General features: G+C 33.3%; 2 protein-coding genes across 2 annotated transcripts; one reads left to right on the forward strand and one right to left on the reverse strand.

Annotated features, from left to right (window-relative positions):
* Positions 1–10,840: 10,840 nt before the first annotated feature.
* Positions 10,841–15,298, reverse strand: LOC110651702 (disease resistance protein RPV1). Its single transcript, XM_058148799.1, has 5 exons — positions 14,673–15,298; positions 13,420–14,512; positions 12,827–13,258; positions 11,805–12,734; positions 10,841–11,686 (listed from the first exon to the last, which is right to left on the reverse strand). Exons 1-5 carry the CDS (start codon positions 15,209–15,211, stop codon positions 11,006–11,008), a joined length of 3,675 nt encoding a protein of 1,224 aa, XP_058004782.1. The 5' UTR covers positions 15,212–15,298; the 3' UTR covers positions 10,841–11,005.
* Positions 15,299–15,857: 559 nt separating this feature from the next.
* LOC131180863 (histone chaperone cia1-like) lies at positions 15,858–18,290 on the forward strand. Its single transcript, XM_058148800.1, has 2 exons — positions 15,858–17,715; positions 17,812–18,290. Exons 1-2 carry the CDS (start codon positions 17,657–17,659, stop codon positions 17,981–17,983), a joined length of 231 nt encoding a protein of 76 aa, XP_058004783.1. The 5' UTR covers positions 15,858–17,656; the 3' UTR covers positions 17,984–18,290.
* The last annotated feature ends 9,055 nt before the right edge of the window (positions 18,291–27,345 follow it).

Consider the following 27,345-nt stretch of genomic DNA (forward strand, 5'->3'; position numbering starts at 1 on the left):
TCTCACTAGATTAAATAAATTTTAAATTTAAATTATTAAAATATAAATTAATTACTTTAAGGATATTTTAACTACAGCCTGTCATTTCATTTCAACTTGTAGTTCAATTTTACTGTGACCCCTTCAGTCTTCTAGTTTTGCCTCTGTCGATGGCTAGTTTGTAGGGATAGATTTCGGGTATAATATCAACATGCCTGTGGATTTTTTAAACTTTTAGATTTCACATGGTGAGGGACACATTAATGAAATTCTATTGGGAAAGTGTTTTTATGCTTTGGATTCCATGGATAAATTTTAATAATTGTCCTAAATTTTAGAAGTTGTAATAGAATTATCATTAAAATAACGAAAATAATATAAGAATGGCTTTTATTAAACTCAATGACATCAACAACTTCAATTATTTATTTATTTATTTAATAATAGCATAATCTAAAATCGTTTAGAATGGAGAAAGAGAATTTATATAGTCGACTCTAAATTCTTGGGACAAAGGATTAGTTGAGTTGAGATTTCAAACATTTTTTTTTATCTTTTTTTGTTATTCTTCCTAAGATTTCCACATATTTCCATTGTAACACCCCAAAATTTTAAATTTTTTATTTTATGAGTAATATTAGTATTTTAGTTTTATTTAAATTTTAAGAAATTATTTGAGATTTTTTTCGGATTTTAAAAATCGGGTTCGATTTTTCGAAAATATAAATTTGATGATTTTTAAAAATTTATTTAAAAACCACGTGGCAAAACTAAAAGTATATTTGGAGTATAATTTTTGTTTAAATTTTTGAATTTTGGACCTCGCTTTTGATCGAGTAAAAATTCAAAATTTTATATTGAATCGGACCGACCGGATCGGACCGCTCCTCCCCTTTTTCTTCCTGTCTCCTCCCCTTCTCTCTTTCTCCCGCTTTCTCTCTCCTCCCTCCTAGCTCGCCGACCACCTCCCGCCCCACCTCCTTCCCGCGCGAACTCCCTCCCTTGCGCGCAGTTTGACTTCCCGGCCAATATCCGGCCGATCCGGCCACCAATCGGATCGGGTCTTGTGTCTAAAATCATCTACTCGTCGAGTGCTTTCCATAGACACCAAGAACGCCGAAATCCATTGAGCGGTTTGTCCAATTTTTGCCCGGGAAGTTTTAGCCCATTTTGACTTTCGGGCTAAATTTCGTGAATCCTAGAAAACCGAGTAAGCGCTCCACTCGCCGAGAGCTTTGCGCGACATAAATTTAATTTTGTTTCGATGGTTCCCACGGAACTTTGCAGTGTTTTTTCGAGTATTAAATGAGCTTAGAAAATTCTAAAAAATTTATGTACTAACCCCCGTGTTGTGGGCTTCGTGTAGGTATCCTCAATTCGCGGAAATTTGTGATTGATGCAAATTTGGAAAAGTCGAGGTTTTGGCTACTCCCCCATTGTCAGACGTCCCAAGCGCGTTCCCGAAGTCGGAATCGGCAAAGGTAAACCCGAACCTTGCTTTTTCGTAATTTTCTAGTGCTTAAATAGGATTAAAAATTTATAAAATATTCGTGGTAGCTCAGAAAATTATGATTCTTTTTGCAATAGCCTAGTAATATTGCTAAGGACCGCAGGGAAAAGTTTTAGAATTTTTAGAGCTTGTTTGTGTAGTTTTTGCAAAAATGATCAATTATAAGGACTAAATTGAAATTTTACCTATTGTGATTGATGACTAATTAGATGGGCGTGATGTGATTGAGTTGTGGATATATGGATTGTGAATATAGAAGTGTGTTTTGAGCCATTTTGCAGGTTGGGTAGGTCCTAGGTATAGGAGAGACTTTACCGGATTTTCGGCACGACTTAGGACGTATTTGATCTTTTCTTGATTGTATTGAGTCATTTGTATTAAATAATTGTAATGTAATTATCAGGTGAGCCAGGACAGCCTTCTTCCTCCACCGACCGTTGTCAAGTCTGTGAGTAAAATATTAATTTTAATTGTAATTTCACTATTATTATATGTTCAAGCATGCCCATGCATCACTTATATGCATATATTTATGTAGTTAAACTCTAGGCACGATTTATGTTACATTGATAACTGTTAAAGTGCCATGGATGTTGTTGTGGTAATTTGGAGCAGTGTGCGTGCATTGGCGTGCGTGTGATGTGGTGTGGACTATGGATAGTAGTCACGCTTGAGTTCTTCATTGGGACCCGATCCTGGGTAGTCACGCTTGAGTTCTTCGGGACCCCGATTTGGTTTATTAAGCGAAAGTCCGCTTGAGTTCTTCCGGCACCAAGTTGGATTTAAGAGACTCCCATTTATTATGATTGATATCACTGGGTGTGTGAGTGCTCCAAATTGCCTTTTTGATGTTATGATGTGAAAATGTTGTTGATGTTGCATTTCACTCTACAGGGTGCATTAGTTTTAGATAGTTATAGAGATTATGGTTAAAATTGATATTTTACTCTAACGACGCTGCCCTGTTCAATATTTTTGGAGGATTTTATTGTGGTTAACCTGCTTTTCTTCTTCGCAGGTTGTTATTCAATATTTGTGTAATTTTATTTACTCCTAGATTTTTCGCATGTGTTAGAAATATTTAAATGATTCGGGTCTGTAATATAATTATTATGTGGACCTGTAAAAAAAATTATTATATGCATGTTTGATGGACTGGATGAGGGAGCTGAGCTCCCATTTATCATTATGTTGATTTGAGTATATGGATGGTGAGCTGAGCTCCCCAAGTGATCATATATTTTGTTTACAGGTCCGGTGGGTCAAAAACTCCCCGTTGAAAGGTCTATTTTATGGTCGGACTCTGTCCGGTTGATTTCTTGAAATTGAGCCCAAATGGGCCTTAGAGTTGGGTTAAGTGAATAGTTAGGCTTACTACGGGCCTCGGGGCTTTAGCCCATAGGTTGGGTCGTGACAAATGTGGTATCAGAGCTTAGGCTCCAGATTCTTAGGGAAAAATTATCTAAGTGTTGGGAAGAGTCCACTAGGAGTCACATGCGGAAAAATAGGGTCCACATTCGTCTTGCATTGTCATCTTTGCTTCTAGTTTCTGCTTCATATATTGTGTGTAAATATGAGTCTATAGAGCTATGTAATGTGCAGTTTTGAATTTTGTGGGCTAATGCTGCTGAATTTCAGGAAAATGCGTGATGTGCTGACGAGGTGTCAGATGAGGCGCAGGAGGCGGGGTAGGAGGCCTAGCAAGTAGAAGAGATCGATCTTTCATGGCACAGGTCCCATGGACTCTATGGGAGAACCATCGATATGATGGCACAATATATGGTCCACCCACCCACCGCACCAAGAGGAGAACCTTACAAACATATCATAAATTTCAAAAAATTGGTGCCTGGTACTTATGATGTGTCAGATGATGCATATCGGTTTTGGATTCATTGGTGATAGAAGACTTATAGAGTGTATGCGATGTCATGGGGCCTATGCCTAGACAATGGATGAATGACTACATATTACCTCGGATGGAGGGTTTGTCGTGGACTCAGTTTGTGGAACTGTTCATCAATCGGTTTGTGCCAAAAAGCTTCAGAGATTAGAAGCAGTGGGCCTTTGAGGCCTTAAGACAGAATGGTAGGTCTGTAGATGAATATGCGAATTGAGTATATATGCCCAGCTATAGAAACTATGAAGGTGAAAAGATTCCTAAAGGGGCTTAAGGTATGCGAACACAGCCATGATGTCCGATCCTTTTGATGTGGTGGTTGATCGAGCTTGAGATTAGCTATTGGATGACAGCGGAAGAGCAAAGAAAAATAGAGTGAGGGTTCTACCTGTTCCCCAAATGGGTACTCAGTAATTACATAGGAAAAAGTATGAACAAGAATAGTTGTTTTAGACACAAACCTCGAGGCACTGATACGGATCTAGCGGTGGTCACGTTCAGATATTCCTTAGCACCTTGTGCACAGTGTGGAAGAGGACATTCAGGACCTTGTTTGATGGGTTCAGAGTATGCGTGTGGCCAACAGTCACTTTGCTAGGGAATGCCCGTGTTCAATGAGCCACGATGGGGTCACAGGTTCTTGCAAATGTTCCTTGTATCCGGTGCTTCTAGCATGGGGCCGAGGACAAGGGGGACGTGGATTTGGAGGCGGTCAGAGGTAGAAGTCGCGCCACTCGTAGGGGTCAAGCTCGGGTTTTCACGACCCACTAGGATGCTCAAGCTTCAAATGGTATTCTTCCTATGAGGCTCGTGTTTTAATAGATCTGCTACGCACTCATTTGTCTCCGTGTTTGCCATGAGGTTGGGTAGAAACCCTACAACCTTAGAATTTCCTTTGTATCTACCCCACTTAGTGATAACATAGATGTAGATATGGTTTTTCCGTAGTAGTGGTGGATGGAAAGATCCTCCCAGACTTGGTTCCTCTACTGATTGATTTTGATGTAATTTTGGAAATGGGTGGTTGGCAACTCATTATGCCACCTTAGACTGCAGGAACAAAGGTGTATTTTCACATACGGTGTGGAAGAGGTAAGCTTTGATCGTGACAGGAGCATGGCTCCATATAAGTTGGTGTCAGCAATTAGCGCTAGAAAAATGTTGAGGCGTGGATGCCCAAGGGATTTGGCATTGGTGAGAGATACATAGAAGGTGTCAACATGGAAAATGTTCTGTTGTCGAGAATTCATGGATGTCTTCGAAGAGCTTCGGGGTTGCCACAGAAAAGGGAATAGAGTTACGCATTGATGTTATTTACAAACCCCATATCCATGCCACCTTACAGGATGGCCCAGAATTAAAAGAGTTAAAGGAGCAAGTTGGACAAAGGTTTCATACGTCCGAGCACTTCACCCTGGGGTGCTCCTGTTCTATTTGTGAGAAAGAAGGATGGGTCATTGAGGTTGTGTATTGACTACAGACAGCTGAACAAGGTGACTATGAAGAACAAGTATCCACTTCCTCGGATCGACGATCTGTTTGATCAGCTTCAAGGGGCTAGATTCTTTTCCCAGATAGATCTGCGATCAGGCTACCATCAGTTGAGAATCAGGAATGAGGACGTGTCCAAAACGGCATTCAGGACAAGATATGGTCATTATGAGTTCTTGGTGATGTCTTTTGGACTCACTAATGCACCAGCAGCCTTCATGGACTTGATGAACAGGGTGTTCAAGCCATTTTTGAACCGTTTTGTCATCGTATTTATAGATGACATTTTGGTATACTCTCGGACCAAGGAAGAACACGTGTGGCACTTGAGGATGGTGTTGCAGACTTTGAGGGAGCACCAGCTGTATGCCAAATTTTCGAAATACGAATTTTGGCTAGAAAGTATCTCATTCTTAGGACACGTGGTTTCTAGTGAAGGTATTCAAGTGGATCCCAAGAAAATTGAAGCTGTAACTGATTGGCTTAGGCCTACAACAGTCACTGAGGTGCGAAGTTTTCTAGGTCTAGCTGGCTACTATAGGCTTTTTGTGCAAGATTTTTCCAGGATAGCGGCTCCCCTAACTAAGTTAACTCGAAAGAATGTTCCATTCATTTGGACAGATGACTGTGAGAAAAGCTTCCAGAAGCTTAAGGAGTGTCTAACTACTGCCCCTGTGTTGACACTACCAATGAATGGTGAAGGATACACCGTGTATTGTGACGCCTCCAGAGTTGGCCTAGGGTGTGTTTTGATACAGAATGGAAAAGTAGTGGCTTATGCTTCAAGACAGCTGAAGAGGCATGAGCAAAACTACCCTACCCATGATTTGGAAATGGCGGCTGTAGTCTTTGCACTAAAAATCTGGAGACACTACCTGTATGGTGAAGTGTGCGAGATATACACCGACCACAAGAGTTTGAAGTACATCTTCCAACAGAGTGATTTAAACTTGAGACAGAGGAGATGGATGGAGCTTACGAAGACTATGATTGCACCATCCAACCACAGGAAGGCCAATGTAGTAGCAGATGCTTTGAGCAGAAAATCTTACATTTCAGAAAAGACCGTTGATTCGGGAAATACATGAGTTGATGGATCAAGGTTTAATCCTAGATCTTTCAGATGAGGGGGTATTGCTGGCTCATTTTTCAGTGAGGCCAAACTTGAGAGACAGAATTAGAGTTTCCCAGCACAGAGACCAACAATTGATGAAGATCATAGAAAGAGTAGAGCAAGGTGAAGGTGGTGACTTTGGATTTGCCAATGATGGCGCCCTAGTGCATGGTTCTAGGATATGTGTGCCCGATGTGGACAATCTCAGAAATTAAATCATGCAAGAGGCACACTATACACTGTACAATGTCCACCCAGGTTCCACCAAGATGTACCATGATGTGAAAGATAGCTACTGGTGGAATGGCATGAAGAGAGACATAGCAGACTTTGTCCAAGTGCTTGACTTGTCAGAAGGTGAAGTATGAACACTGCAGGAGCTCCCTATCCCAGAATGGAAGTGGGAAATGATCACTATGGATTTTGTGACTGGGTTGCCTCATACCCCGCGAGGATATGATTCCATATGGGTAATTGTAGACCGCTTAACCAAATTAGCTCACTTCTTGCCTGTGAAGACTATATATTATGTGGCACAGTACGCCCGACTCTACATTCGAGAAATAGTCAGATTGCATGGAGTTTCAGCTTCCATAATATTTCACTTCTCGGTTTTGGAGAAAGTTACAGAGGCACTTGGAACACGATTGAACTTGATGCGGCCTTCCACCTCAAAGGACAATCCAAACACTATAAGACATGCTTCGCATGAGTGTTTTGGATTTTGGAGGTCAATGGGATGATCAGTTAGCTTTGGTGGAGTTTGCCTACAACAAATTCCAAAGATAGGGATGGCACCCTATGAGGCACTATATGGAAGAAAGTGTAGGTCTCCTCTGTGTTGGACGGAAATGGAAGAAGCGAAGATGCATGATGTAGACCTAGTGCAGTACACTTCAGAGATAGTTCCCTTAATCAGGGAACGATTGAAAACATCTTTCAGTAGGCATAAGAGTTATGCAGACCCCAGACGGAGGGATGTGGAGTTTGCAGTAGGCGACTATGTATTCCTGAAGGTTTCTCCGATGAAGGGAGTGATGAGATTTGGAAAGAAGGGCAAGTTGGCACCTCGGTATATTGGACCTTTTGAGGTTACTGATAGAGTTGGAGCAGTTGCCTACCGGTTGGAGCTACCACCCAACCTTTCTCACGTTCATCCTGTATTTCACATCTCCATGCTCAGGAAATACATTCCAGATCCTTCTCATGTACTACTGCTAGATTTAATGGAGCTAAAGGATAATTTGACATTTAAGGAGCAACCTGTAGCCATAGTGGACTACCAAGTGAGACAGCTAAGATCAAAACAGATCCCTATGGTTAAGGTCTTGTGGAGGAGCCAGTCGGTGGAAGAGTGTACTTGGGAGTCAGAACGGGACATGCGTAGCAAGTACCCTTATCTGTTCAATGTGTAATCTTGTACTTTATTCTGCCTTGTGTAAAAATTCGATGACGAATTTTCTGTAAGGGGGGAAGAATGTAACACCCCAAAATTTTAAATTTTTTATTTTATGAGTAATATTGGTATTTTAGTTTTATTTAAATTTTAAGAAATTATTTGAGATTTTTTTCGGATTTTAAAAATCGGGTTCGATTTTCCTAAAATATAAACTTTGATGATTTTTAAAAATTTATTTAAAGACCACGTGGCAAAACTAAAAATATATTTGGAGTCTACGAATTTTGTTTAAATTTTTGAAATTTTTGGACCTCGTTAGTAAAAATTCAAAATTTTGTATTTCGAATCGACCGAATCAAGGCCGAATTGGACCGCTCCTCTCCCTTTTTCTTCCTCCGCGTCTCCTCCCCCTTCTCTCTTTCTCCCGCTTTCTCTCTCCTCCGACCACCTCCCCACCCAGCGCGCCATCCCACCTCCTTCCGCCTCCCCAGAACTCCTCCGACTTCGGCCAAAATTCGGTCGATCCCGGGTCTTGTGTCTAAAATCATCTACGCGTCGAGAGCTTTCCATAGACACCAAGATCGCCGAAATCCATCAAGCGGTTTGTCCAAGTTTTGCCGGAAGTTTTAGCCCATTTTGACTAGATTTAAACCGTGAATCCCACGAGAAAACCGAGAGTACGAGCGCTCCACTCGTCGAGGGCTTCGGCGACATAAATTTCAAATTTTTCCGTGGGTCCCAGTTTTTCCGAGCATTAAATGAGCTTAGAAAATTCTGAAAAATTTATGTACTAACCCCCGTGTTGTGGGCTTCGTGTAGGTATCCTCAATTCGAGGAAATTGACCAGTGCAAATTTAAAAGTCTCCGAATTGGACCGAGGTTTTGGCTATCCCCCCATTGTCAGATGTCCCGAGCGTGTTCCAGAAGTCAGAATCGGCAAAGGTAAACCCGAACCTTGCTTTTTCGTAATTTTCTAGTGCTTAAATAGGATTAAAAATTCATAAAATATTCGTGGTAGCTCAGAAAATTATGATTCTTTTTGCAATAGCCTAGTAATATTGCTAAGGACCGTGGGGAAAAGTTTTAGAATTTTTAGAGCTTGTTTGGGTAGTTTTTGCAAAAATAATCAATTATAAGGACTAAATTGAAATTTTACATATTGTGATTGATGACTAATTTGATGGGCCCAGGAGGGGCTGTGTGATGTGATTGAGTTGTAGATATATGAATTGTAAATATAGAAGTGTGTTTTGAGACATTTTGCAGGTTGGGTAGGTCCTAGGTATAGGAAAGACTCTGTCGGATTTTTGGCATGACTTAGGACGTATTTGGTCTTTTCTTGATTTTATTGAGTCATTTGTATTAAATAATTGTAATGTAATTGTCCTTCTTCCTCCGTTGTCAAGTCTGTGAGTAAAATATTAATTTTAATTGTAATTTCACTATTATTATATGTTCAAACATGCCCATGCATCACTTATATGCATATATTTATGTAGTTAAACTCTAGGCACGATTTATGTTGCATTGATAACTGTTAAAGTGCCATGGATGTTGTTGTGGTAATTTGGAGCAGTGTGCGTGCGTGTGATGTGGTGTAGACTATGGATAGGACGTGTAGTCACGGCTTGAGTTCTTCGCTGGGACCCGATCCTTCGGGGGGTAGTCACGGCTTGAGTTCTTCGCTGGGACCCCCGATTTGGTTTATTAAGTGAAAGTCCGGCTTGAGTTCTTCGCTGGCACCAGGTTGGATTTAAGAGAGCTGTATAGGGGATCAACTCCCATATATTATAATTGATATCACTGGGTGTGTGAGTGCTCCAAATTGCCTTTTTGATGTTATGATGTGAAAATATTGTTGATATTGCATTTCACTCTACAGGGTGCATTAGTTTTAGATAGTTATAGAGATTATGGTTAAAATTGATATTTTACTCTCTGAGTCGAACGCTCACTCCTGTTCAATATTTTTTTCAGGCTACATGAGGATTTTATTGTGGTTAACCTGCTTTTCTTCTTCGCAGGTTGTTTTCAATATTTGTGTAATTTTATTTACTCCTAGATTTTCCGCATGTGTTAGAAATATTTAAATGATTCGGGTCTGTAATATAATTATTATGTGGACCTGTAAAAAAAATTATTATATGCATGTTTGATGGACTGGATGAGGGAGCTGAGCTCCCATTTATCATTATATTGATTTGAGTATATGGAGGGTGAGTTGAGCTCCCCAGGTGATGATATATTTTGTTTACAGGTCGGATGGGTCAAAAACTCCCCGTTGAAAGGTCCATTTTATGGCCGGACTCTGTCCGGTTGATTTCTTGAAATTGAGCCCAAATGGGCCTTAGAGTTGGGTTAAGTGAATAGTTAGGCTTACTACGGGCCTCAGGGGCTTTAGGCTGGCCCAGGTCCTAGTGTCGGTCCGGCCCATAGGTTGGGTCGTGACATCCATTGCCAGATATGCTAGAAGAATAGAATCTAGTATAGATTTCAAGAGTTATCTCTAAACTTTAAGAATTGTAACAAAAATATTTTTGAACTTAAAAATATAATATAAAATCCCTTGAACTTTAAAATTTTATTTAGTAAAAATCCTTTTACTCTCAAAAGTTGGTTTATACAATTCAGAGTGGCAGTGACATGAACAATTCTTTCTCCTTTATATGACAGTAGCAAAACCGGCTATGATTTTCTTCATAGATCAAACATAAAAGAATCTCAGCCATATAATATAATGAAGCGCTAGATGTATAGTTGTTGATCAGAGGGACCTTACCTCTGAAAAAGAACAGTAATTGTTCGTGTTATTATCTCTTAAAATTGTCAACATTAGCATATTACTTATAAATTGCCTATTGAGGGTTATGAGAGTTTTACTGTGCAAAATTTTAAAATTTAAAGAATTTATATTACATTTTTAAGTTTAAAGACATTTTTATTACAATTCTTAAAGTTTAGAGATAACTCTTGAAATTTATACTAGATTATATTCTTGTAGCATATCTGACAATGGAAATCTGTGGAAGAATAACAAAAAGAGATAAAAAAAAAAATTTGTTTGAAATCTGCTATTATTAAATAAATAAATAAATAACTGAACTTGTTGATGTCATTGAGTTTAATAAAAGCCATTCTTGTATTATTTTCGTTATTTTGTGAAAGAATAAATGGAATAAATGGAGTTGCAAGCATCATGGCTTGTACTTACTTTGGCGTGTTGTGTAAGAGGGAGTTCACGACATATTCCAAGGCTCACCAGATCGGCTATGGCGCCCAGATGAACCTAGAATAAACAAGATTTTTTTCATAGAGAAGAACTTGGACAAACAGGAGCTAGAAAAAGGCTTCAAAGCCTGTTTGCTATGATTGCTTACAGAAGGTGTCATTGTGTTTCGGCTTTCATCAGTTGCTCGTATCATAAACCGAGGGTCTGATATTTGATGGTTGATAAAATGATAATGGATAATGTAAATGGATGTAATGAAGAACAATATACTTTCAATAAGAACCTAAGATTATAAAGATGACTTATTAACAGTCCATCGAGTCTCTACAATGGTTTTCTATTTTGTGCAGAAATACAAGCATCATTGAACGAGGACATTGAGGCTAAGTCCAAATTTCAGTTTCAGTTCCACTTTCAGTTTCGGTGTCCAACATTTTCTCCTCATTCTCATCAGTTTCAGGGTCTTCCCTTCTCTCCTCGAATATGTACTCATAGCCACTCAAATTATCCCAGTCATATCTTCCTGATCCTTGATGCGTTTGAAATTTGTGATGGCAAAGAAAATATGAAGCTGTTCCCAACTCATATGCTGACATATCTGCATCTCCCATCGTTGGGTACTGAGAACTGCTGCTTTGGACAATTTCAGGGGCATCCTTGTTTTCTTTCTCGTATATGAGGCGGATCCCACACTCCTTTACATGTAAACCTGATGCCATCTCCGCTATAACGTGCACTTCATCCCCCGCTTCCAGCTGATCGCCAAACGTCCAGTGGCTTAACCATAACATATCTTGGGGCACTTCTGGAATCCCATAGAACGTTGGGCTATATGTCCACTTTACACCCTTAGTTTTATTGTTGATTTTAGCGCAATTGTCATCTATATGCCCACCATCTCCAAGATTCATATACAGAATGCATAAACTCAGACCTTTGATCTTGTGACCAGGAACTGGTTGGATGTCAAAAGATATTGAAGGACTCTCAGTTTTTGGTCTAAAACACTCTGGAACTCTACTTCCTGGAAGAAATATGCTGAATATTCCACATTCATGCAGCACCTATGCCATAGGAATTGTAATTTGTAATTAGCCAAAATGGATTTGGGACATTGTAGACATGAGAAAATGTATCAAGTGTATTAGAGATAAAAATGAAACCAGAGTAGTTAGATATTACCTGAATACTTGTCTTCATTTCTGTGCATGCCAGAGCATTCGACATTTCCACTTCAATTCCTTTCAAAGATTCCAAATCGAACAATCCCACATTATTGAGTATTTCTGTGTTGATTCCTAGTGGTTCTAATTTGAATAAACCTTGAACCTCAACCAGCTTTTCACAACCAAAAATTTCCAAGTCTAGTGATTTCAACAAGTTTGGCAGATTTGTAATCCTTTCTAATGATGTGCAGTCTTCTGCCTTCAAAGAGTTTAAACTTGTTGGAAGCTCAGGAAGTGATTGAAGACTTACACACCGATCTAAGACAAGGGACTCGAGCATAATGAGGCTGTTGATGCTCTCTGGTAGGCAACGAATTGGGTTTCCACTTAGATTTAGGTACTCTAAGGAAGGCAGGCAGCTAAGATCTCCAGGAATAGCAGTATCTGAAAGGCTGCAGTCTGCAAGACTTAGGCTTACTAAAAAGTGAGGTAGGAAGGATAATGAAAAACTGGTTGATTTTGCCCATCTTTTTTGCAATAGCCAAGACCACGAGGTTGAATGCCATAATGACAAACCAAGTTCCTTCAAATCTCCAGTGCTGGAGTTCACTTGGTTTATGGCAATTCTGTCTGCATGGAGCACCTTCAACGACTGCAACTTAGCAAGCTCCTTCGGTAGCTCAAAAAGATTTGAGCAACCTGATATGGTAAGTTCTTCAAGAGATTCCAGCATAGTAATTTCTTCTGGAAGCTTCTTGAGGCTTTTGCAGTCTCTTAAATTCAATATTACAAGCCTCTCTAAGCCTCCAATGGATTCATCAATATCAACCAAGCTTGTACAATCTTTGAGCGCCAATTTCTCAAGACTAGGGAGCCCTCTGAAGTCAGGGGTTCTAACAAGGCCATGGGAATGACTAAGGTTAAGTATTTTCAGCTCTACAAGAAACTGTTAAAAAGAAAGTAGTTAGCCACCTTCAGTATATGATTGGTCCACACAATACTCACACAAATAGATAGAGAGATAGATAAGTGTCATACCCTGATTCCCTTCCATAGATATTTTACTTTGCTATTGCGCATATCAAGAACAACAAGCTTGTCCAGGCAGAGATCAATTGGTATAGATTTCAAAGGGAATCCACGCCAACACAACCATACTAAACTTCTGGGAAATTCCTTGTAGCCTCCATTAAGTTCTGCATAATTGAGGTTGAGCAATTTTAGTCTTACCATCTTCTCAAATGCCCATGTAGAAAATGAACGTATTGGAGCAGTGTTTGCTGGTTGCCATGAAAAGATGCTAAGCCTACGCCTTTTCAAATTATTTTCTTCATCCGGCAACCTTGATTTTTCATTAGAATCTTCATCATCATATTGTTTTGCGAGAAGTGCAAATGCATTTTTCCTTCTGCGCTTGTCTTCTGTTAGCTTTGGTAAGTTGAGGCTGAGGCCCCTGATTGATTCCGTACCCTGCACCCACATAATAGAAGGAAAAAATTTAGAAAGGGATGAATTATAAGCTTGCTCAATTGCATGCGCACACACGCACACATCTTTTCCTATCATTCATAGACATGACAATTATCTTATCTTTTCCTATCATTCATAGCCATGACAATTATCTTTCTTACGATATTTTCTCGCAATACAATGGTTGCATCCTTAGGATCCCACAGTCTGCTACGTTTTCCAGGGTCATCAGGTGATTCTTCGCGAACAATTTGCCGTCCCATGTCTCTAAGTAATTGATGCACCATCAACCTGTTTTCTTCATTGACAGTTACTAGGCATCTATCAATGAGATTTTGAATGCCAAGTATGGCATAAAAATCACAGCCATCCAGTATTCTAATAGCATACTCTATGACCATTCCGGTGAAAAAACAAGCTATATCAAGGAATAGGCTTTTGTCATGGTCATCCTGAAGAGAATCAAAGCTTATTCTAAGAATATGCTGAATTTTACTATCAGCAATTTTTTCCAACTTCTGTAATGCATTTTCCCAAACAATTGTAGTTTTGCCAGATAAAGAAGAACCCAAGACTTGAAGTGCTAAAGGGAGTCCACCACAATGACGAGCCACGTTTTCAGAATGCTTCTGGTAGCCATCCGCAGGATGATCTTGGCCAAAGGCATGCCAACTTAAGAGCCGAAGTGATTCTTTATCATCCAATTCCTTAACTTCAAACCTGAAAATAAATCTTAGTAAATGCTCATGCCTTGTTGTTATAATAATTTTGCTTCCTGGATGAAACCATTCCCGCATTCCAACTATTGCATTGAATTGGTCCACATCATCAACATCATCAAGAACGAGTAGAACTCTTTTGCCGTACAAAACATCTCTGATCCTAGTAATCCCTTCATCAACATTGTATATTTTGCTTGTTTTTCCCTTTACTAGATCAGAAAGAAGTTGCCTCTGCAATCGAATCAGGCCATTGGGTAGTTCGGAAGTTTCTCTGATATTTGCGAGAAAGCTTCTTCCATCAAATTTGTTGAAGTTTAGATTATAAACTATCTTGGCAATGGTTGTTTTCCCAATGCCACCAATCCCATAGATTGTAGCTATCTCAACATCATCCGACCCATCTTGCAACCATTGATTAATTCGTGCTATACGAGAATCCATTCCAACTAAACAGGGAGTGACATCGAGCACTGTCCGACTCAATTTGTTCTCAACCTCTCTTACAATGTTTTGAATAAACTGAGATTCGTACCTAAAAATGATAAACATTAAACAAGCACAATTAGCAGAATGAGAATTGTTCCAAACCAGAATCTAATTCCAATCTTATTCAGTGCTTGAAAATTTTTTATCAACTAAAGCAGAGCAAGAAGTCAAAATCTCCCAGATAGAGTTTCTTGAAAACTACATACCCATCTTGTAGAACCATCCCTCCCAGATCTGCAGCTTCTCTTAGAGCTTCCCTCCACTGCTCAACTCTGCCCATGTCCTCCTTGAAGTCCTTTTCATGCCTAGCAAACGCTTCACCGTATCTTCCTGCCTGGTTTCTGACTTGGTATGGATCCACATCGTAGAAAATTGGAACCACAACATGCCCAACAAGTCTTCTGCGTTCCATGATCATCACAAGCTCGTCTAGGCACCATCTTGAAGAAGCATAGTCTTTTGAAAGTACAATTATGGATAACTTTGACTCTCTTATTGCTCTTTGAATTTCTAACTCAATGTTCTCTCCTCTTTGGATTTCATCGTCGTCCCGGAATGTGTGGATTCCTTGTTGAACCAGAGCTGTATAGAGGTGATCGGTAAAATTCTTGCGGGTGTCTCCACCTCTAAAACTCAAGAAGACATGGTAAGAACATGAAGCCGTTGAAGAGGAGGCTTCTTGGGCTTCTGCAGCTGCCATTGAAGAACAGACCTCAAAGGGATTATGGATGAAAGCAAAGACCATATAGAGAAGGGAAAATGTTAATTAACGCTAACAGTATGATGCGAAAATTGAAGGGGCAGAAATAGAAAAACAAGGGCGAGTTTTTCAAGGCCAATTTACCATCTTTTTATCGCTATTAATATTATTCATATTTTAAAAAAATAAATAATTTGGTCTATATAATTTATTTCATTAAATATTTTTAATTTTTTTTATCTATTTTTAAAATATATTATGTTTTGTCATCCAATTGATATGATTAACGGTATATAAATTAATTATTTACTTTTTAAAAAATATAAATATTAAAATATTAATTATACTAAAATTTAAGAATTAAAAACTAAAGCACCTTTTGCAAAAAGTTTAATTAATTAGCAAGTTTCTATCCGCAGCTTGAGAGTTGAAAAAGTTAGGATGCGGTCACATAAGACATTATCTTTCAATCCAAGGGCACAAATGCTGATGTGGCCTGCAACGTAGGCCAGTGGATCCACATGCTGATGTGGCAATACAGTGGTGGGTTAAAATAAAATGATTAATTATATATTAAAAAATAATATATTTTTTTAATATAAAAAAATAAATCTTTTTTACAATATAAGAAATAAAAATTATATATATATATATATATATATATATATATAGAGGTGCTCCTAATAAATACATGAAAAGGATCAAAACGCTGAGAAATTATGTAGTGAATTTCTTGCTCTCTCAGATGAAAAAAAAAAAAAAAAGAATTCCTGCAATCATTTCTGCCCCTGTTCGGTGTGCGAGTCTTCTTGCCTAATGATACAAAAAAAATTTCCTGCTCCGATCGCTGAAAAAAGCGCTTCTCTCTCTATGCCTCCCTATCTCTCAGTGTCTCTATCTTCTGGCTGGGTGATTTCAAGAAAATTTATATACAGACCAATAAATATGGATAGTGTTTCACACCGCCGTAATACTGCAATCTGTGGTGGTGGAGACTGCTCTGCTTGCTCAAAAGTCTCTGCTTTCTCTCCTCTTTGTGATGCATTGCTCTGTCTCCAAATTCTAGTCTCTAATCTTTGTGTTTTGCATCTTTTGTTGCAATATTAGGAGTTGATAGGATGGTTTTATTTGATTTTAAGGATGTCTTCTTTGATGGCTAGCTCTCTGAGGAAAAGGGTATTTTGTATGCAAGGATCTCTTATGGAGAACCATTTTGTGATTAATAACGTGTTAGTACAAATTAATATAATTCCATAGACAGGAACTTTATGATTACGAGTTTATCTTTGTAAAGCAGTAGCACTTTCTGTGTTGCTACTTTCTCTTAAAGTTATTGTTTTTATCAAATGCTGCTAGACTTCTTGGGACATTCACGGTTTTTGTTTGAGTTTTTCCCTTCTGTAACATTTATGGGGTATTATTCTTTTTAATTCGTTTTGTTGAATTAAGCACTGGGCTATTTTGCTTAATTACTGTTGGTTTGGAATGTAGCTGTTCTTAGCTATTTTTGTTGTGATGAGATTGTGGGAACTGGATGATATTGAAACATTTTTTTCCCATTTATTCCTCTCTATTTTGGGACATGAGAAAGCTAAAGCCAAATCTTTCACTATGATTTGTGACAATTTTTCTTTATCATTTGTCTTTGGAACATGTTCTGACTAATTATATAGTTTTATTAAATTAAGGAGCGCTAATCTTTAGATTTATAGCTCTCATTTCGAATTTCATAGTTCTTAATAGAAAGCATAATGAAAAACCAGGCGTCTGACAAAATTTTGGGATTCTAGATTGACAAACTTAATGAATGATTTAAGAGGGCTTTACTAGTGTTCTTGACATATGTAAGGTTGGATCTATTTTCATTTGGGCATGAAAATAGTTCATTCACTTTATAAGATTGGATCAAGTATATACGTGCCATTTTGCTGCAACCTCTTTTGCTGTGTGATGAGTTTGGTTTCTATTTATTAAATGTAGTTTTCGGTGCAGAACCTTGGTTTACATATATGTTTGTAGTTGTCAAATATTTCTCATATTGCTACCTGAATGGTCTGTTTGGTGTCGACTGAGCCTTGCTCTTTTCTTTTTATTGCTCTTTTAACTATATTTCCTTGCTTGTATTAGAAGTGATCTTTTTGCTTGCTATATGCGGGTTATCTTTATTTATTTTCATTACAATCGATTTTGCTATGAAATAAGTGTGAGCTATTGTGCAATAGTAAGATTGCTCTTTCATGATTTGAGGTTCATGTGCTCAAATAATGGAAGCTATGGACTCCTAACCTTTCCCAAAGTCTGCAATATGGGATTCTCATGCCAGTGGACACCCTTTTCCTTTATAAAAAAAGGGCCTTTTTTTAAAAAAAAAAATTATGTTTTGAATGTCTTAGCTTTTCATGAAGTTTCAAGAATCTTTATTTGGCATTTTTAGCTGTTCTTGTATGCATCATATGTCTGCCATTACTTGTTTTATATTTTTATTTTTAGATGAGATCTCATCCAGACTATGTTGATATTGTACCAGATTTGATTGCAACTGATATGAGGTAGAGACAAATTTATTCTTTTTTGTTTTGAAGTCAACATTAAATGTTCATTATTAAGGTATGAAAAAGTGTCATGCCAGTGGAAATGCTTTGCAGATATCCTTTGGCTGAACTAAATAGATTGGAAAAGCGTTCATCTGAATGTAAGGATGCTGGTCAAACAGAGGAGGATAGCGATGATGGTGATAGTGATGGTGATGGTGATCAGGATGGTGATGGTGATCAGTATGATGATTCATCCAGAGAGGAAGTGATGGTGAAGAAATGAATTCTGAGACTGAGGCAAGTGGTGATGGAGAGAGCAATGATGACAATGACGATGACAATGAAGACGAAGATGAAGATGATGATGATGAGGAGGAGGAAGAAGATGATGAGGAAGATGAAGAGGAAGAAACCCAGCAACCTTCTAAAAGGAAGAAATGAGAAAAACATTGTTTTCACTTTTTTTCTTTAGATTGGAGGAATCTTATTTTATTAAATGTTGACAAAGTAAAAAATTCAAACCATTAGTTTTCACAGAGCTCAAAACTATTTCTTTTGAATACTAAACCCTCTTCCTTGCTTGGTGTTTTGATTGGTCTTCCCCAAATTAACCATTAGTATCTGAGTTCTAAGTGCTGCTTCACATTTGGTTGAACTTTAACAGAACAAGCTATGGCAAATTTAAGATGGCATTGAATACATCTGTTTGTAAATGATTCCATCAACATAAATCAATACTCCATAGCAGCAAAACAAGCAAGATAATGACACATTAATTTTGTTATATAGAAGTTTATTGTATGTGAGCAGGTCAATTTAACTAGGTATATTCCTTTTCTAATAAAACCGGTTTATTATTTTTAAGTTATTATAAATTTTTTATACTAATTAAATTATAATATTTTAATTAAATAATTAAACTAATATTTAATTATTATATATAAATAATTATATATAATAATTTCATATTATAAACTATTGATACACGTATGCTTCAAATGCTATTATAATTAAATTCTTCCATGCCTTGTTACTTTGTCAGTGTGCGTCCTCTGATCTTTCAATATATATATATATATATATACACACACACACACACGTGTGTGTGTGTAAGATCCTCTTTAAATAAATTTAATATATCCCCTAAATTTTGGACAAATTTTGATATATATATATATATACACACATTTGTGTAAGATCCTCTTTAAATAAATTTAATATATCCTTTAAATTTTGTACAAATTTTGATAACTGTGTCTGAACTTATTTAGTTGTAATATTACAATTTCTTAACTTAAAAATATAACAAAACCCTATCAACTTTTAAATTTTGTACAGTAAAATATCTCTAACATTCAATTACCGATTTTTCAGTTAGATACTAACCTGTATAGTTTCAATATGGAGTTTAGTCAGTATTTCTCTTTTTTCTCTCAAGTCATGTGTAAATTGAATCATTCTTCTTTCTGTAGACAGAATAATTTTTCATGTGTAGAAAGAATAATTTTACACTTTACATACGAGAGGAGAGAGAAATATTGTCTAAGCGCTATACGGGAGCTATTCACGTCAGTTTCTAATTGAAAAATTAGTAATTGAAAGTCAGAGAAATTTTTCTGTGCAAAATTTAAAAGTTTAGGAAATTTTATGTTACATTTTAAAATTGAAGGACTATAATATTACAACTATATAAGCTTAGAGGCGATTGTTAAAATTATTCATAAATTCTTTCTTTTCCTTCTTTTCAATCTTTGGTTAAAAATTTAAGCTTTTTTTTTAAATAAATTATTTATGAAAAAATATTGAATTAAAATTTTCACATAATTATATTTATTTTTAAAATAAAATTTTTAAAATATTTTTTTTAATTAAAAAAAATTAACTTAAAAAATTAATTAAATTAAATTCTCATACTATTTCCAAGCAAGATTTAATGAAATACTCCGTCTTTGTTTTTATTCTGTTTTTAGGTGGTTAATAATAATATTAACAAGTGAAGACACCATGTTGGAGTCGGCAGAATAAGGGATAAACCGTGACATTTTTTTTTATTATATCTTATAAAATATAATTACATAATTTAACAAAAATTAAAATTGTAAAATTTTATTTGATATACATCTCAAGTAAGCTATTTTTTATGTAATGTATAATTCCAACATCTCAACAACCCTCGGAATTTTTGGTTTATGATGAACAAACTAGTTTTTTAAAATGAAAGACAATATAAGATTACTTACATATGAAAAATTAAAAAAAAAAAAGTCTTTTTTCGTATAAAATTTGAACATTTAAAATTGTAAATTTAATTAATTTTTATAAAAATGATAATTTAATATAATATAAATTTTAAATATTTACCATACGGGTTGTATTCAGTTAATGCTTCTAAATTCCCATATTTTCTAAAACCAAACAATGGATTTATTTAAAAAAAAAAAAGGTAAAATCTAAACACGGTGAAATAAAAGGTCAAATTCCTAATTTATGGTTTTTGAAAGGAATTTATTCACTTTTCGAGTTTTTATTTATTAAGGTTCTGTTTATTTTACTGTATATATGAAAATATTTACATAAAAAATATTTTTTTATAAAAATATTTTTTATTATTTAATTATAATCTTAAATTAATAATATATATTTTTATTATACACATAAATATTTTTCACATTTTAAATAAAAATATTAAAATATAAAATATTATTTTATTTTTTAAAAATTAAAAGTCATTTTTCTTAAAAATATATTTTTAAGAAAAATATTTATCCCAAAATCAGCAAAACCTAAAGAAAAAAAATTTATTAATATATTTTAATTTACTGATATTAAAATATTTTTAAGATTATAAAATCTCAGAGTTCGAATCTATTAGAGCTAATAATAAAAAAAACCATTTTTTATAAAAAAAAAATCATATATATATAGTAAGCTAAGACATCACCACTTAAATAATATTACGAGTTATTTTAGAAATTCTTGTGATTTATTTAATTTTAATTAGAATTTAAATTTAAAACCATTACAAAATTATTTTTATAATAACACAATTAGACAAAAATATTGGTAAAGGGTTTCAACTCAAGGTCCAACTTGACGGGCTCAATTTTAATTTTTTTTAAACTGATGTCCAATGTCATCTGTCCTCGGCCCATTGCCACTAACACCAAACATATGCTGCGCTTCTCTCTCTCACATCTCTGAGAAGTCTGCCCTGCTGGTCAACTCTCTGTTAGATCCAAATCGATATTGTGTTTCTAAACGAGCTGAGCCCCTGGTTTTCTTTCCAACTACCTTGGGCCATGGAAGCTGCAGCCGTGCAAGCAACTGTTCCAGCCATCGGAGAGGTCATCAAGCTCTCCTTTTGTTTTGTTTGCAGCCGCGGAGATTATTTCGCTGAACTGGAAGACAATCTCGGAACGTTGAGAAATGAAGTTGTCCGCTTACTAGACTTGCTGGAGCACGTACTTTCGAGGATCAGACGAGAGAATGGACCACGGATGCAGAAAAGATACCAAGTAGAGGACTGGCTCAACAGGGTCGATGTGTTTCAAACTGAAACTGTCCAAATCATTGCAGATGCAGAGGAAGAAATTCAAGAAAAATGTATCAGATTTTTCTGTCCCAAGAACTGCTGCTCTTGTAATAGGGTGGGAATTAGGGTGACCAACAAACTAGAAAATGTGAAGGAATTGTTAAGGGATGGTAATTTCACTGATGTGGTAGAGAGTAATCCTGATGCAGAGAATAATTTGGTTAACACGGTTACGGAATTTTTTCTGCAGAGTACCCAGCGGGTGATACGAATTTTTGGGTTAAGAGCAACTGATGAGATTCAGGTATAATCACTCGAATCCAAAATTTGATCGGAAATTAAGAAAGCATAAATTTTTTAGGAGTTTTAAAGGGCAAAATTAGGTGCATTCTTTAAAATGGAGAGTTAATTTATTGTTTGTATTGTCCTTGTTACTGTGCATCCAGTAGAAAGCGTGTTGTTTGTATACTTCGCTATTCCAATAATGATCTCCTATCCTGTTTGTGCTGTATATTCACAACTTCTACAAATTTGGTTTCTGCATTTTTTTACTGGGTGCTGCTGTCTGTGAATCCCGAGTTAGCAAATCGGTTTAATGAATCTTGGACAGCCTACAAATATGGATAAATGTGAGGTCGGTGGCTAGACATATCTGAATTGGTGTATTGGAGCTTATTTATAAGAATTTTAGAGATTTTTTTTTACGGGGATGTTATTGATAACATTCAGCTGTCTCCTAAAAATATGCCTTTTTAGCGTGATTCCTAGCGGAAATCTCACTTTTAACTATTATTATCAAACTTGCTTCCAATGATCCGATCTTACTCCAATATTCCGGCCTTTTTTAAGATTGGTTCAACTGTCCGGCTTTTTCTGATTTTCACAGTGCTCTAACTGTGTTTTCCGAACTCTAACTTATAACATATTTGAACTGAGATTGATCTTCTACCTTATTTGATCGGATTTCTTAGATTTGATCTGTTAGAAAGTGATTCGGGTTTTTGGGCATACTATATCACTGGGTATATAGAGATAAAGTTAAAAATGATAAATTTTAGTAATAAAAATGATGAAATTTATTAAATATATTTTTTAAATAAATTTGAAGGAAATCTAATTGTGATGCAATATTCTATTCAAATTGGCTTGTGGAATGTTTGGACACAGAAAAAATTGGAGCGGGTAAGGTTGAGAAAGTTTTGCTACATGTTAAATATTTTTGCCGGCTTAATGCTCAATTTGCTTCTATGTCTAATTTGGTTGATTTTTTTTATTTTTTAGCCTAATTAATTTACAAATTTCAATTTAAGTTTAATTTGAGAATTTCGAATTACAAGGTGGGTGAATTAAATTATTGTAAGATTAATAATTAATTTGCCCCTTGAAGTTATTTAAGTATGTCTAATTTCATTCAATTTTAATTAATAAGAAAAAACTACTTAAATGTTTTTTATTATTAAAATATATAATATTCTAATTTAATTAATTATATAAAAATATAAATTTATAATATTTTTATATTTTAATATTATTATTTATAATTAATTTAAATATTTATTTTAATTTATCTAATTTTAATTAATATTAATTATAATAACTTAAATATTTATTTTAATTTATTTAATTTTAGTTAATTATATCAAAATATTAAAAAATAATATTTTACTAATTAATTAATCAATTAATATCAGAATGGACTAAATTAAAAATAATTAATAAGTATAAAGAGTAAATTAAATATAATTTATGCACTTAGCTTCACTTGTTAATTATTGGACTCAATTGAGTAAATTAAAATTTTTTAAGCGAAGTTAAGCTAAAAATATAAAAAATAGATTGAATTGAGGGGACATTTAATTCGGATACTTGCTTTTAATTTTTAATTTAAAATATTTTTTAATTAATAAGTTAAATTAAAAATAATTAATTTATTTTTTAATAAAATTATATAAAAATAATTTTTAAATAATTTAAATATTTAATTAAAATGTTTTTAAAAATAATTTAATTAACTAAAAATACTAAAAAGATATATAATTAATAAACGATTCAATCTCATTATTTTTTTTTCTTAAATATCAATCACACTAATTTTGATTATTATTAAAAAATAAAATTTTAAATCAGAATAATAAATTATAAATTTATAAGAAAATAAAAAAATATCGAACTTTCTTTTATTCACATAATAATCTATTTTCATATTGTACCATTTATTAATTTGATCAATCTAATAAAGTAGAAATAAATTGTTAAAAAAAGGACTAAAATTAAATTTAAGTTAAAATTTAAGCTTAATTTAGTAAAAAATTAAAAAGATTAAAATTTTTATTTCTTGATTTAGTGAAAAATTAAAATAAATTTCAAAATTAAAAAATTTAATTTCTTAAATTATTAATTTTTAAGTTGAAATGAATTTAAATTGTAATTTTTAATTTAATTTAAATTAAAAATTATAAATAATTAGATTAAAGATCTTCAATAAGTATAATTAGTATGTGGGTGGAATTGAGTATAAATTAATTAAATTTAATTAAAATTTAAATTTAAATTTCGTAATTTTAAAAAGATTTTAAAAATATTTTTATAATAAAACAATTAGACAAAAACATTGGTAAATGTTCAATGTTCAACTTGGCATTTGGGAAAAAAAAAAAAAGTCCAACTTGGTAGGCGCATAACAGCTATTAGCCAGTAGGGAGGCGGCCCAAAGCTGCTCCAGTAATTATTGTGAAATTTTATTTTTTTTACATAAATTGAATTTATTATATATTAAAATAAAAATTTTATTATAAAATTTAACTATTTAATATATAAATTTTATATAATTATATTTTAAATTTATAATAAATTAAATTTAAATAAAAATTTTTTATTTTATAAACTTTTATTAGTTAAACTTAATATATTATAAATTTAAGAAAAAAAAATATATAGTGAAATTTATTTATAAATAAATAAATTTAATAAATAAATTTTATATAATTGTGTCTTAAATTTATAATGATTAAATTTAAATAAAAATTTTTTAATTTTAAATAGACACATAAATTAATAGAAAATGAATATATATAATTATAAAATTATTATTAAAAATATTTATTAAGAAATTATTTAAAAATATTCTAATTTTTTGAGATTCATTGTATATGTTCACTTCTCACCGACCATTGGAATTTCTGGCTTGTGAAGAACAAACTAGTTTTTCTAAAAATGAAAGAAAATTAAAGATTATAAAAATTAATCGCTTTCGTATAAAATTTGAAAATTTAAAATTTTTAAAATTTAAATTGTAAAATTAATTATAATTTATATAAATGATAATATAATATAAGTTTTAAATATTCACCATACGGGTTCTAAAACCAAACAATGGATTTTTTTTCTCCTAATATATACTTTTCAAATAAGAATTCATTATTATGTCAAAAATAAAAAGAATTAGTTCCCTTAAAAATAAAAACCTAACATATATTTATATATTCAGCTCAGATATCACTCCATAAATAATATTGCGATTTATTTTAGAAAACCTTTTGATTTATTTAATTATAATTATAATTTAAATTTAACATTTTATAATTTTAAAATGATTCCCGAATTATTTTTATAATAAGACAATTAAACAAAGGCATTGGTAGAGAAGAGGGTTTCAACTGGACAGGCTCATACAGGCAAGTGGGAGTGTAGGACAGCACGCCACTGCCCGAGTAATTATTATGTAAAACTATAATTTTATGTAGGCACACAAATCGATAAGAAATGGACTAGCAAACAAAACCCATTTTAAAAAGTCTAACACTATTCTTAGTAATAGATTTAATTTTATATGTGCATGCACATTGTTTTAACATATTTTTTTAATTTAAATTAAATATATTATAAATTATATTAAAATTTAAGAACAAAGCAATTTTATTTTTTTTTTTACTTACAAATTAAATTTACACATTTAATAGACTAACTAAGCTAAATAGATGTTATGACAAGTCTATAAATATTATTTTTAGATAACAATAATAATTATAAAATTATAATAATAAAATAATAATAATATCAATCAAAATCTTATTATCTTAAAGTAGTATTTATGAAAAAAAATATTGCTAAAATAAATCAATTGTTATTATGCTTTCTTCCTTATAATGAGATGAAAGTCTAATGCTTTATTAATGTAATGCTACATAAAGTGAGATTTGTATATATCATAAAGTAAAATTTTATTAAAATTGATTTAATAAAAATAATAACAATTAATGCATTGAATGATTAAAATATAATAATTAAAAAAAATAAAATACTACAAAAATAATTTGAATTCATACACCAATAATTAAGTTGTTTGAAACTTACAATAAAAAAATAAAAAATTTGAAAACTCATCCAATAAAATAAAACTCACAAATAAAAAATTGATGGTAATTCTAGTATTCCTTCTAATTTAAAAATTTAACTAATTGAAAAGGAAAAAAAATAGAATAACATATCAAAATATTTCATTATATATCATATACATATTAAAACATATTATTTTTTCTAAAAAAATAAAATTTGTTAAAAAATAAAGATGCTAAAAATAAAAACCCACAATAGGTAAGATTATAACATTGCTATTATAATAGTGAGTTACACTTTATTAAAAAAATATATTTCAAAATTATCTCAATGAAAACCATAATTATTAAATAATTTATAAGATATTGAAAATAAAATAAAAATTTAAAATGAGAAATTACTATATATATATATATATATATATATATATATATATATAAATAAAAGAAAAAAAAGTGCATAAAATCTCTAGCCGTTTAGCAGAATGTAAAAGGAGAGAGTTAAAGAAAGGAATATGCAGGAAGAAAATCACAATTTAAATAAAATTAAAATAAAAATAAAAAATAGGAGCAAATAAAAACTTTTACTATTAGAAACAGTGAAAGTAAGTCCTCTTTTAATATAGTAATGGATTTCCTCTTTTTAATGTTAAAAAATACTTAAAAAATGAACTTATTATTTAATTATATTATAAAATTCAAATTATAATTTAGTAATAATCTTACGGCATAGAAAATTATGAATTCAAAACTTAATGATTAAAAAAATGATACAATCAAATTTCATTATAAGTCGTTGCTTGAAATTTTACAAATATTTATAGCGTGAAAACAAAAATTATATATATATATATATATATATATATCGTACTATAAAAATGATATCAGTGCATATATTTATTTTTAATTTTATTTAATATAAGATTTATTTTTTTTGTTGTACCTCTTTGATAGGATTGAGGGATCAAAATTAATAAAAATTTTGAATAAATTTAAATTCAGAAATATGCATACATTTTTTTTGTTGTAACTCTTTGATTTCATGCCCGGTCGTTCAACTATGAAAGCGATCTTTCTCATTAGAAGCTTGATGGAGAATTATAGAGATATGAAGAAAGATCTACACATGATTTTTATTGATTTGGAGAAGGCTTGTGATAGTATTTCAAGAAAGGTCTTATGGAATGTGTTAGAACAAAAGAGGGTATTTATTAGGTACATACAAGTATTGAAAGATATGTATGAAGGAGCAACTACTATTGTGCGCATAGTGAGAGGGGACACAAGAGATTTTCCGATCTCAATTGGATTACACCAAGGATCAGCCGTAAGCCCTTACCTTTTTACATTAGTTTTAGATGAACTGACGAAACATATACAAGAGAGTATTCATTGGTGCATGATGTTTGCGGATGATATTGTTTTGATAGATGAGACACGAGAAGGAGTCAATAGAAAGCTAGAACTTTGGAGAAGCACTCTAGAGTCAAAGGGTTTTAAGTTAAGTAGAACGAAGACAGAATACATGCATTGCAAGTTCAGTGAAGGCCAAACTAGTGATAGGGAAAGAGTTAGTTTGAATGGAGTGATATTGCTCCAAAGTAATGACTTTAAATATCTAGGCTCAGTCCTTCAAGTAGATGGGGGATGTGAGGAGGATGTTAGTCATATGATTAAAGCCGGATGGTTGAAGTGGAGACGTGCCACGGGAGTTTTATGTGATCGTAAGATTCCCAATAAATTGAAAGTAAAATTTTACCGTACAGCCATACGATCGGC

The sequence above is a fragment of the Hevea brasiliensis genome, chromosome 6 (genome assembly GCF_030052815.1).
Source record: "Hevea brasiliensis isolate MT/VB/25A 57/8 chromosome 6, ASM3005281v1, whole genome shotgun sequence".
NCBI lineage: Eukaryota > Viridiplantae > Streptophyta > Magnoliopsida > Malpighiales > Euphorbiaceae > Hevea > Hevea brasiliensis.